Source organism: Pseudopipra pipra, chromosome 1 (genome assembly GCF_036250125.1).
Source record: "Pseudopipra pipra isolate bDixPip1 chromosome 1, bDixPip1.hap1, whole genome shotgun sequence".
In the NCBI taxonomy this organism is placed as follows: domain Eukaryota; kingdom Metazoa; phylum Chordata; class Aves; order Passeriformes; family Pipridae; genus Pseudopipra; species Pseudopipra pipra.
Genome location: NC_087549.1, coordinates 137985735 through 137998463, shown reverse-complemented (window position 1 = coordinate 137998463; position 12729 = coordinate 137985735). Strand labels below are relative to the sequence as shown.

The following is a 12729-nucleotide window of genomic DNA, read 5'->3' as shown; positions in this document are numbered from 1 at the left end:
ATTAAAGAAACCCCACAGCTTAAGAGATAGATCAGTGCCTCCTGTTTAAGAACTGGAGGGCTGATGAGAAGTTTAGTATTTATGAGTGTTTACTTGTAGACTGCATAGGAAAATAGCTACCTTGCAGCAAGTTCAAGTTCTTCAATTATTTATGGTAACATAAACTGTTTTCCATCTTGCAAATGCGACCCTTTTGCTTTAAGATCTGCACTGGGAGTCTCAGTTACTATTTTCTGCCTCAACTTGGAACTATGTTCTTTTTGATACAAAGCAAGTTCTCTCATCTTTGGTTCAAGAAATGGCATATTATTCATTTAAATACATTTTATCTGCTGTCTTTTCTGTCGGGTGGCTACGAGATGGTACCTCAACTAACTGGAGTTTCTTTTAAAAGTCTTTTCCGTAAATATTTCTTGTAGTAACATGACACTTTAAAGCAAAACATTGCTGCAAGGCAAAGCACCAGAATACTAGGCATTTGATCTCTGATGTGAATTGTATTTCACCTCACCATTTTGCTATTCTAAGATAAACATTACTGATAACAGGTATATATTACAGTACTTTTATTATTACTATAATTTGCATTACTGTATCTCCCAGATGCCCTTGGCATGTTCAAAGGCCTCACTCATCTGTGTGCTGTATAAACACCCCAGGAATACAACTTCTTCATCAGCTTACAAAGTGAATAGAGGTCACAAAAGACAACTGGGTAGCTGCAGAAAGATAAGAGAACAAAAAGAAATTAGAAGACCATAGTCTCTTCAGCCAGAGGAGCAACAAGCAAATCCTGGGACCACAGGCATGCTCTGAGTAGCCAAAGCAACAGAGAGAGTGGAAGGGAGACCAAAGCAGTGGCTTTGCAGGTGTCTGCAGAGGACACCTTCCAAGCACATTAGAGGGCTGCCTGAGAGAGAGCATGAAGGCATTTGTTTGAAAATTAAAGATACCTAGAGTTCAAGTTGGCATTATTCACCAAGTGGAAGCAGATGGCACTTGGTACTGAATGAGAAATGAAAAGTAGCACTGAAGTGGGCTTGGAGGAGCCCTCATAATGAAGACAAGTAGTTTATATTTAATGAGATGGAGAAGATACAGCCAGAGGACAAGTGAAAAAAATGCATGTGAAACAGTCTGCCTGTCAAACTAGGAGAATGATATTTGTTGCTTCATTTGAATGAGTAAGAGTGAACAAGATTACCTATTACCTGTGTCAACTGCTGAGAAAAGACGATTACAGCAGTTGCTATTAAAAAACTCATGAATTAGAAGAGTGTTTTTACACTACGTGATGGGAAAGGAAAGGCTGTACTATAGGGACATTCTGCAGAAAAAAAATCTAAAACCTAGACTGGATACAGAACTCTGAATCACTTTAATAAAAAGATTGGACTTTAATAGAAAGATAATGCTTTGTCCCCAGTGATTAAAAAAAAAAAAGGAAAAAGGAAGAAAAGGGGAAGGAGTATGATTGCCTAATGAAAGGCACAGAGGAACATGAACCTCTGAGGGAGATGGAGAGCTTAAGGAGTTGACTGAAACCCTTGTATTTAACATAAGGAAGAAAGAAGTGAAGGAAGACATAGCAAGCAAAGGAGAGAAAAATGGTGCTTCATTTCATCTATTCTCTTAGAGGAGATACTGGCAAGATCTTGTGAAGAGTAAGGAACAGAAATGGAGAAACTGTCGTGGAAATTATTCAGAGGTGGTGAAAACGCAGCTGGTAGTGCATGCTTTGGACTCCAGTAAGCTGGAATTGCTGAGGCTTCCTAAGTGAGAAGGGTGGTAGAACTGAGAGAATTTTGTTATGGAGGAAGTCAGCTGTGTTGTGGGATTTCCTCTAGAAATACTCTACAATACAGGCATAGGAGCAGAGGAAGCAGACATTGAGACTGAGCCAGGCCTCAGGTTGGCAGAGTGATGCCTGCAATGGGAGCAAGGGAAAAAAACGTGGAGTGGCATTAAGATAATCAACCACCACACCACATTCTCGGGGGCAGGGAGGAGATGAAGTCATAAACTGCTAGTCTGAAACTTGAGGGAAGATGGAGGGATAAAGTGAGAGAGAACAAGCTGATGGGCCAGATGATAGTTGGCAATAATGCACTTGGCAACAGAGATATAGTAACACCTATCTTGATTCACTCAGTTGATTTGATCTTGTGAAAGACTGTTTGATGTATAAGAAACTTGGATAAATGATGACTGATGATGACGATGATGCAAAAAATCAGATGGGTCTTCACAGAGGTATTACAGTGGCCAAACAGGGGTGTGGGAATCTGTAAAGCAAGTAAGATTAAAAGAAATTTAAATCTAAGAGGCTGGCTAATGACAAGACACTGGATAAACAGCCTGAGGAGAGCAAGACAGAGGTGAGAAAATGGAGTGTGGTGTTGTTCAGAGACTAAGAACAGGGATGGGAGAATTGGATGTGGCAAGGCTAGAAAAGCTCCAACATGCTCTTTCAACTGCAATGTGATATGGAGAAACACCTGAGCCACAGGATCTCCAGAAGAAAAAAGGCAGCAGTGGAAAGTACACTTCTCTTACTCCTGTTTGTATTGGCCATGGGAGAAAAAAATTACAGTGCATCTACACTGCAATTGCTGTGGTGAACTCAGTTTGTGTTAGATGATGAGCAACTGGAACTGTTGTGAAGAAATAAGTGACATTCACGTTTGTTATTTCAGGCTCGTGAGATCAGGCTTTGTGCTACCAGCAAATTAAAAACCCAGTTTTTCTGTAAATGTTTACTCTCTATTCTGTATTTCAAATAATTATGTCTCGGTTAAAATTCAATAAACATATTAAATATGTGAACCTTTATGTATTATATCAATATTTCAACAAGGTATGCCATTTATCAGTGGTTTGTGCACCTACAGCTGAAGGCATTGTCAGACCAAGCCTCCCATATTACTCAGACACCACTGAACATACCTTTATGTGTCAGGCCACTCTCTGTCAGATACTTATCAACACCACTCCCTTTTATTCTATAAGTGCACCACAAAACAAAAAAACACAAAAACCCCCCCAAACCAACAAAACCAGCAGCTATAATTCCGTGTTTACTTACCTCACATCACACAATTCATAGTATATGTTTCTGCTCTCATCCTTGATGTAAATGGCGACACTTGGCGATTCCAGCATTTTCATTGTCAGCTGCTGGGGGAAGGCACTTACAAAAAGGGCACGAATTGTGTCTGTGCTTGTGATTTCATTCGGCATCCGCAACTGCTTTGTTTCATCTCCATACTGAAGATATAATACACCTACAAGCAAACGTAATAGGAAGTTACATATTCTGAAGTGCACAGTAGTGATCTGGTTTCAAAGTCTATGTGTCTATGAGAAGAGAAAAATCAACTCACAATTCTTAAAAAATAAAGCACGTATGACATTTTCCTTTTCAACAATGGTATGGTTGTGCCTTGATAAATGTGCTAACTCAGTACTCAGAAGACTCTTACTGTTTTTCAATTAGATAAATCAGAAGTTTACCTTAAGAAGGCTAATGAAAAATCCCAAACACACCAAGTCTGCTCTGCACTGAAAGTTGTTGGTAAATCACAAGGTACTTTTTTAAAAAGTAGTTGAGGAAGAAATTTATCCTTTTATAGCATCCGGTTTTCCTTACACATAAATTTTGCATTTTAACTTCATACTTATCAATAAAACCCCAACCCCTCCCAGACTTTCATTTTAGCACTAGGAATTTTATATTCACAATTCAATTTGCTGACATTATATAGGATAAAGCCCCAGGTGAAACTGCTAGCAGGAGTAAAATTGAGGTCTCACACAAAAACAAGAGCAATTTTGGATTCTTTCAGTTTCACAGCACTGCTAATAGTCATGCTTAGCACACAGGGAGAAACATGAGTAATCGTAGGTGCTGAATTGCAAAATATGGACATTCCTATTCACCAAGACAGAAAGAACACCACTGTCATATAGCTATTGGCAGGGAATGGGAGGATCTGAGATGCTCAATAATGGAAAGAAACATGGATAATACAGACCAGGGACTGAGTGAAGGGATACAAAGTACCCCTTCCACAACACCTGTGTTGGCCCTGCCAGGGCTATGCTGACTCCTGGATAACCACCAGGTGCCTGTACTCCACTGGCCAGTGCTGGATGACTGTGACTCATGAGCATTGCTACAGACCAGCCCCATGCTGTTGCAAGGTCCAAAGCCCTCCAAGGACTGAAGCACTGAGAAAGAGCCACCCCAATCAACAGAAGAAATCAGGCTGGACTTGATGGTGTTGATTAGTTCTAACCATGCTGGGCCTGGCTCCTAAAGAAAGGTCTTCTCATGAGCATCTCAAATGTGGGAAGGTTTAATAGGAGCTGCACAACAGGAAACCTGCCACAGGACTGCAACCAAACTATGAAATTTCCTGGGATGTACAGCACTAGGGAGTAGATCAGAAGTAAGCGTTCAGCTGAACTACTCTGGATACAGAGGAAACAGGAACTGGTAAGCCCAGCTGAGCATACATATCCAATCCATACCCAGGGCATGGGTGTCCTGCCTGAACATGTATCACTGAAAGCCCACTGCTGTTTCTGAGACATCTCATGTGTCTCTGTACAACACTGTATTGTGCCAGGAGAAAACACCTTTACTGTCTTGCTGTCTGTAAGAGATGGAACAGGTATAGCTTCTGCATTGGTGTTAAAAGGTGGCAGATCACAGAATCACAGAATGGCTGAGGTTGAAAGGCACCTCTGGAGGTCATCTGATCCACCCCCCATCCCACTCAAACAGGGATACCTACAGCCACTTTCACAGACCATGTCTAGACAGCTTTTGAATATCTTGTGGGAGGGAGACTCCACAGCCTTTCTGTGAAACTTGTGCCAGTGCTTGGTGCCCCTCACAGTGAAGAAGTCTTTCCTGATGTTAGGAGGGAACCTCACATGTTTCAGTTCATGACTATTGCCTCTGGTCTTCTCAATGGACATGAATGAAAAGAGCCCGGCTGTGTTATCTTTGACCTCTCCCTTCAGGTACTTTTGTACATTGATGACATCGCACCCCCTGAGCCTTCTGTTCTCCAGGCTGAACAGTCCCAGCTTTCTCAACCTTTTGTCAGAGCAAAGATGCTCCAACCAAATTAATCATTCTTGTGGCCTTCCATTGTATTCTCTCCAATCCTGAGAAGATTCTGTGCTGCCAAGCTTTGGGTCTACCAATAATCAACACAGGTGGATTAAAACTAGGCACAGTATTATTTACACAAACTGGATTCACCACAGCAATTGCAGCGTAGATGTACTGTAATGTTGTTTTCCCATGGCCAATAGGGGGGTTGGGAACACAAGGCCCTCAGTGCAGTCATCATCAAATCTCAGCAAATCACAAAACTTAGATGGTAACTCAGTGATTCTCACTTGAAAGTCATCAGCAACAGGATGGGCAGTTTAAGGTGCTGAGATACAAACACTGAGCAAAAGCAATGGGGAAACCTGCAGTGCCAGAATACAAAGGCATTTAATGAAAAGAAGACATTTCAAGTTAAGATGAGCCCTCTTTCCCCTTAGTCTTTAGTATTTTTGTCCTTATGTTGTCCATAATTGGTATAGAGCAATGAACACACACAGTCAGATGTTTGTACAATCAGTGGGTAGATAATTGTGCTTGCACTTAGGGAAGGAAGATGTTAATTTTCCTGAATACTAAACAGACCACTCAACATTACCTAACCAATATTTCATATCAGGCTGCTTTTATAAAATGTAGCTCTTAATTTTCCTATTATTATCAAGAGCTGATACTACTTCTTTCATTAAGATTGCAATCAGAATCTTTATAAATCCTACTGCAAACTTCCATTTTCCTTTTGCTGGAAAACTTTCAGACTGAAATTCAACTAGTTTTCTTTCAAAAATTGAGAGGAATTTTCCTATGAATTTCATTTCTAATGCCAATATTTAACAAATTATTAAACAATTTTTCTTTTTTATTTTAATTTGAGACATCATTTATTTCTCCATGTTCTTCTAGGTAAAATTGTCTTTTTAGTGCTCATTCAAATATTTTATGCAGCTAAACACTTTTCTGAATCCAGAAACTAACTATATTTGTAAAAAAAATTTAAGCAAGTTAATGATTACATTTATTTCACTCTTCCAAGACGTTCAAAAACATATCCAACTACTTGATGATAGCTTTAAGTTCTTAGGAAGAACACAATGAACTTTCTATGTTTTGGCATAAAAAGACACACTTTGCATATCAGCTTCGTGGTTGTGTGTGACTCTCTTTTCTGCCCAGTTTAAAAGTTAGTGCAGAATGCAGAAAATGCTGGTTTTGCTTTTCAGACCACTAAAAACATGCTGAATATTGAGCTACTGAAACCATTAACACAAAATAAATGGTAGAGTTGAAAAATCTTCCTTATACACAAGTCTAAATAACTTCAGAATAGTCTTGACTTTGCCTGTGCCCCAATGCTCCGACAAAATATTGATCCAAAACAAATTCATAGCTGTCCTTGAGTCTTGGATTTTCAAAGCAAATATGTATGTTATGTCTTAAAATAGACAGTTTAAATATACAACTTGGGAAATGTTTTGGGCCCAATCTCACTGTAGGGGAAAAAGACATTTTCAAAGGCATAATAAATTCTTTTTTTCTTTATTCTCTCTTAAATCACATGCCCTTAAAAAAACTTACTGCCTTTCCTCTTGAGTTGTCTGATCCATATCATGATATAGCAATGCTTTAGGGCATTTTCTATTTGACAGAACTAACTGCTCACTTCTAAAAATCCCTTTTGAGCATGACAAAGAGACTCAAAATTCATTAGTTTAAGTCACTGACATTATTTTTCTCCCACACATTGCCCGGTTGAAATTCTGAACACTGTCAATACCCACAGGCCCTACTTCATGGAAGCTGTTGGAGCTCTGAGGTGTGTTTTACCTTCAGCTAAAAAATCACTCCCATGGAGATTAAAGCAAGAAGAAATAGAATATAACTCAGGCACAGTTTTTATTAGCACATATGTCAGCAAAGCTGCTGGAACGACAGTTAAACACAAGGGATGTTCATGTCTCCATGTACCCTGGAGTCCCTCTTGCATTTATGCTTCTGTTACAATGGATTCACCTGAAACACGAAGGTTGTGCCCTGTTTTGTGCAACACAGAGGACTAAGAAATGCCCTGCTACTCTAGGACAACAGGCATGAAGATGAGTGTGAACGAGGAAACAACACCATATAACTGTTCTAAAAGGGCATGTAAGACAATGCTGTAGCTCCCACTTCCAGTCCTGGGCTGTCCTACAGCTACAGGGCAAACTGCAATGTTAAGCTTTTGTCATGCTGGTATAACTTAGTTTCAGAAATACCTCTGGAATTTCTTCACCCTATGGGCAACAGACCACAGACTTAAACACAGGCCACAGCAGAAAACATTTTCATGTAGGCCCTAGTAACATAAAACTTTTTTACAAATTGCTTCACAACATTCCTGTCAACAAAGAAGTATGTTTTATAGAAGGGGAAATTAAACACCCAAGAGGCAAAAGGGCGTGTTCAAAGAAAGGTTTACAAGCCCAGATCAAACCCAGACCTGATGATGATCCTGTGAACACACCACATGATTGCCCTTTCTTTCCCTACATAGAGAGCTCTTTCAAAACACAGTACTTTCTGGTGCCCCTTTACCAAGGGTCAGTGACAGGACTTGCAAAACGTTTTGCCATTTCTCCCAGGGATGATCTACATGAAATGCAACACAGTGCAATGAAGGATGCACTGTTAATCTGATTTGGGCAGGGCTGAGCCCAACAGTGCTGGGTGGAGGGGTGCCCAGTGCAGCAGCCCTGTGCCCTTAGCCCAGCCAGCACAGCTCTGAGCACTGCCCATGCTGTGGTTGCACCAGATCCAGGGAAGGTGTTCAGCTCAGATACTGCCTCTGGCTGCAAAACCCACTTGGGAAGTGAGGACATGGCCCACAGAGTGTAATGGTGAACCTTGCCTGAACTCACAGGGTCTAGGCTGGCTTTAGAGCACGGAGTTGCACAACCAAAATGGGTTGTCACAGTATCCATATCAATAAGACCGTAACTCCTTAGTTACAACTGGTAAAGGTTTGCTCCTTATGGCAAAAGCTAATGTTATGCAGGCGGCAGGACACCGCCCACCTCACTTCTCTCAGCATCTCCATCTCATACACGGTGCTGACTAAGCACCATGTTGTCATGGTTATATTGCTAACAATGATCTTGGTGCAGGGGGCAGCTTAGATGCTTAGAAGAGCTTTAATCACAACTTGCTTTTGTTTAAAGAACAAGAGTTATCCTTAGAAATTGTTATTTAAGAAAGGAAAAACATGAAGCACACAACAGAAAGAAAAGTTAAATATGTGATAAATCAAGAATAAGTAAACAAACAGGATTGTATCCTCTTCTGTGACCTTTACGAATATCAGTTAATTCACTTACATGATGAATTTTAAATTGAAAAATACTGGTACTCACATAATCCTCTCAGAATTATCTTATAATGAAGAAGAGAAAACTGAGGCAGATAAGTCAAATAACTCCTCAGTGTTACAAAATAAAATACAGTTAAAGCTTAAATTTGAGTTCACAAGTTTCTTTTCTGTGAAGCTACAGGACATCCTCTGTGTAGGCAAGATGTCTAGCAAATTTTTGCACTGAAATATCTTACTGACATTTGGCAACACCTTAATCCATGGGCTCCCATCTGAAGAGAAGGATTAACTGATGATAATGTCTGTATTTGGCTGATGCTGGATGCTTGAGCACTGGAGCATTGAAACCTTCCCACAGACCCAGAAACTACTGCTACTCTCTTCCAACACAGTCACTCAATGTAGCCTTTGGAAATTTTGTGTCCAATTTGAAAAATTCCAGTAATGAGTAAAGCTGGTTGGACTATAGCAGCCAAAACCTGGATGCATTGGGAGCTCTGGAATTTAAGTTCAAGGTGCAAAGCAGAGAATAACTAAAACAGGAGTAAAATGTTGTCATTAGATTAGTTTCATTCTTTGCCTAACCATCAGTTAACCATATCTTTTTGAGATGACGGGCAAGCTTTGTCTTTTCATACTGGTTTAGCTTGATCTTCCACTGTAAGTCCATTGAATCGCTGCCTCTGCCTGAACATTCCCTCACACTGAAGTCAGCAGCAATGCTAACAAGCAAAAGTTGAGAAAAAGCACCCTTGTTTCTTCCTCATATTTATGTCAAATCATTAGTTGAGACTTGCATCAGTTTTAAAAACTAAGGATAACCTTTAAAATTGCAACAATAGCTGTTTTTGCTGGGACACTTCAGGACAATCCAAAGGGGATCACAATACAAACTGCCAGGCTTTTCCTCAAAAGTCCAGTTTACAATTTTTTATTTTTTTTTTTTACTAAAATTCCAAGATACTTCCAATTTTTCTTTGATTTTTATTTGGCAAAATTGTCATCTCTAAGACTGTAAGGGTGGCATAGGCCCATATTGTACTCTGCTCCCCATCCCCCTTCCCCCTCAGCCATCAGATAAACAGAGCAAACACATATCACCACATTCTGCAAAAGTTATGCAGATACAAGTTTATTACAGTAACAACTCTTGCAGTGTGGAAGAAATTCCTCAATATGCAGTTCTTACTTTCCATACCCTCAAGACTTGACTCTCCTATTTCACCACACACAGTTTAAACTAGTCTGAGGTCACTGCCATGATCCTTGTGGTATTTCTAGCCTGAAGCTCTCGTACTAGCTTCCACTAGTACTCCCTCCTGATAATCTGTCCTCCACATTAAGAAAATGTCTATAAATGTGCTTAGCTCTCTCCAAATACTAAGAAAATCAAAAAGTACATCTTTTAATGAAATAAAATCAATTACTTATTTTATTTTTTTTCTGAAGATATTTGCTCAAGGTGTTGTTTGATAACAATTTCAACAAAAACAGGAACTGACTAGTTTAGTCCAGTATTACTCCCTTCTGCAGTTTCACTCTTCTCTGCTATTTACAGTGACTTACAATACCTAATGAAAAAGACAGATGGAAAACTCAGTAGTCACATAAAATACCTACCAAAGTGTTATGAGAAATAAGGATTTTTAACTGTAACTCAAATACTAGCACTTTTCTACAAATGGATACATTTAGCTAGCTAAGAATAAGTAAAAACCAAAATGAAAATGGACATTTTTCACCTAAAGAAAAACTGGTATTTTCCCCATCTGATTCCTGATAAAACCTATGAAATAGTCTATGGCCAAAAGGCAACTTTGTCCATATACCTACGTCAGCAAATCCATCAAATGTAGACAGTTACTTCTGCCATCTAGAGAGTCTGAGGGAACATTTTGGTTTAACCTAGTTCCCCAGATGGAAATCAGTATTCTGGCAGGATGACTTTCTGGACAATAATCACATCCTATTCCACAGAATAGCCCAACTGACCATCAAGATGACTTTTTCATACCCCTAACTGACAAAATAATGCCAGCAAACTTGGAAGAACACAAAACCCCTACAATACTAAATGAAAAAAAATATAAAAAAAAAAGACAACTGAACAACTCAGTGAGATGAACTAGAAATTTCATGTGTACCAGAGCTGTTTTTCAGAGGGTCCATAGGCTCTGCTATGCTGCGTTTACTCCAGTTCACGTTCACCAATTTAGCACAGTAAAATCAAAGAACTACACATGGACAGGTACAGGACATGCCCACACAGGCTCTGCTTTTGTCCACCAGAAGCTGAGCCCAACCTCTGAAGGGGGCAGTAAGCCATGGCTGGATCCCAGCCAAAGGTGCCAAGCTGACTAGTACAATTTCCAAGGATGTGTCTGCCAAAGACTATGCAGCAGATATGTAAGCATGTAAGAGAGCATTTTACATGGGGCATTTCTGCTAGTCACTTTTAAAGGGGCAGAAGAAAAAAAAGACATGAAAACATCAATTAAATTTCTTGGAATACATGTTCTTTTGAATAAACATGAAGAAAGAGAGATCCTATCAAATTGTATTTCCTTTCTATATGAATCAGCTGTATCAAACACACATTATTTGAGTGATGAGTATTTTTATAAACCCTGGGTTTTAACACTAAAACAGGTAGAAGTGATGAGTTCAAGGGCAGAATGTAACCATTTCAATACTCCATAGCCATGAAGCATTAAAGTCACATAGGCCACACATGCCTTTGTAGTTTTGCTCAATTTACCAAATTTTCTGTATTTTCAGTAGGAATTCTCTTCAATACTTCTAAACTTACTTCATTTCTAAAAAGTTCACTCCTGTCACTAGCAAATTTAGGGGTTGAGCCATCAGCATGTAAGAGCACATCCGGTTACAGCACCACATCAGAAATTCACCTCTGTGGGCTCTAACATGCAGCTTGACTTTGTGTGAAGTCATCACGGGCTACATTAGACAGGATCTTGGACCTGTGACCTTAGTTTGTGTAGCTGAGGAGAAGAATGCCAAGAGGCCATCTGCTAGACTTACTCCAGTTTGTCATTATCTTTTTTGTAACAGGGAACCAAAACTGGACACAGTGTAACCTCATAAACGTTGAAAAGAGGGTTTAATAACCACTTCACTTGACCTGCTGGCTAAATTTTTCCTGTAGCCAGCTATGCAGTTTTCACTGCTGCAAGGACACACTGCTAATACACTTGTTGTCAGACCCCAAGCCATTTCTGCAAAGGTGCTACCAAACCAGCCTGTCCCTGCCTGTGGTGTTGCACAGGGTTATTCTGTTCCTGCTGAAAGATTGCATCTGCCTCTGAGGAGCTTCATGAAATTCCTGCTAGCCCATTCCTCTAGCTCACTGGGTCCCAGTGAGTATGACCATCCAGTACACTAAATGCTCTCCCAAACTTAGTGTCAGACTTGACCCTCCTGATGTTTCATTCCATCCCAGCAAACAGGTTGCCGATGTTAACAAGTACTGGCCCCAGAGTGCAGCCCCGAGGCAGACAACTGAAATCCAGCTGCCAGTAAGACTTTAAAGCATTAAACCTTACACACACTGAAGGCACCCCCTACCTCCCCCATGTGGCTACAAGGAGGATCTGATAGACGTGTGAAGGGCCTTTATTAAAGTCAAGATAAACAACATCCACTGCTCTGCCCTCATACCCACAGATGGTCTATTCAGCACAGAAGGTAACTGGGCAAAGTAAGGTACCAAGTGCCTGTTTCTTATGAAGCATTTGAGTAGTTAAAAAATTATTCAGAAGCGTTCCTATCTCAAGAGTTGCTCAGACCATTGCCTCTATTGTCCCAAGAGAGTACCCTAATCAGCAGGCTATCAACAAGCCTCTGATGCAGTGATTATCCTCTTATCCTATTTGAATTGGGCTACTCTATAGCCAGAAAGGTAGAAGACAGAGAGAAAGAATGAGAACAAAACCAGGAGACAGTCTTATATGATACCACAGAGATCACACTATTTCCCTTTGGGAACAGAAATCTGAACTTGGGCTCAGTACAGTAACTATGCATTAAAATCACTACCTAAATATATAAACAGCATTGGGAGCAAAGATTAAATTGAAGAGCTGTCCTCATTCAGGGACTTGCTGTCAGCCCTGGTAGCAAATCCTATATACACTGACTGCACTGAGGGACAGGCTATGCTTTTTTGTTTAGCCAAACACTTCTTACAATGCACTTTTTCTTTGCATGCCCATGTGCAAATGGAAGGATCTGGTGTTTGTGT

At 40.1% G+C, this 12729-nt stretch overlaps 1 protein-coding gene across 20 annotated transcripts in view; it reads right to left on the bottom strand.

The window, feature by feature from the left end:
* KIAA1217 (KIAA1217 ortholog) overlaps positions 1–12729 on the bottom strand; it is a 352288-nt gene that overhangs the window by 74140 nt on the left and 265419 nt on the right. For all 20 annotated transcript variants that reach the window (XR_010425105.1, XM_064635474.1, XM_064635506.1 and 17 more), the window contains one exon: positions 3086–3284. Coding sequence is in view for 19 of the 20 variants with exons in the window: in XM_064635474.1 (XP_064491544.1) it covers positions 3086–3284 (199 nt within the window). In the remaining variant the exon portion in view is untranslated. The remainder of the gene's footprint in view (positions 1–3085; positions 3285–12729) is intronic.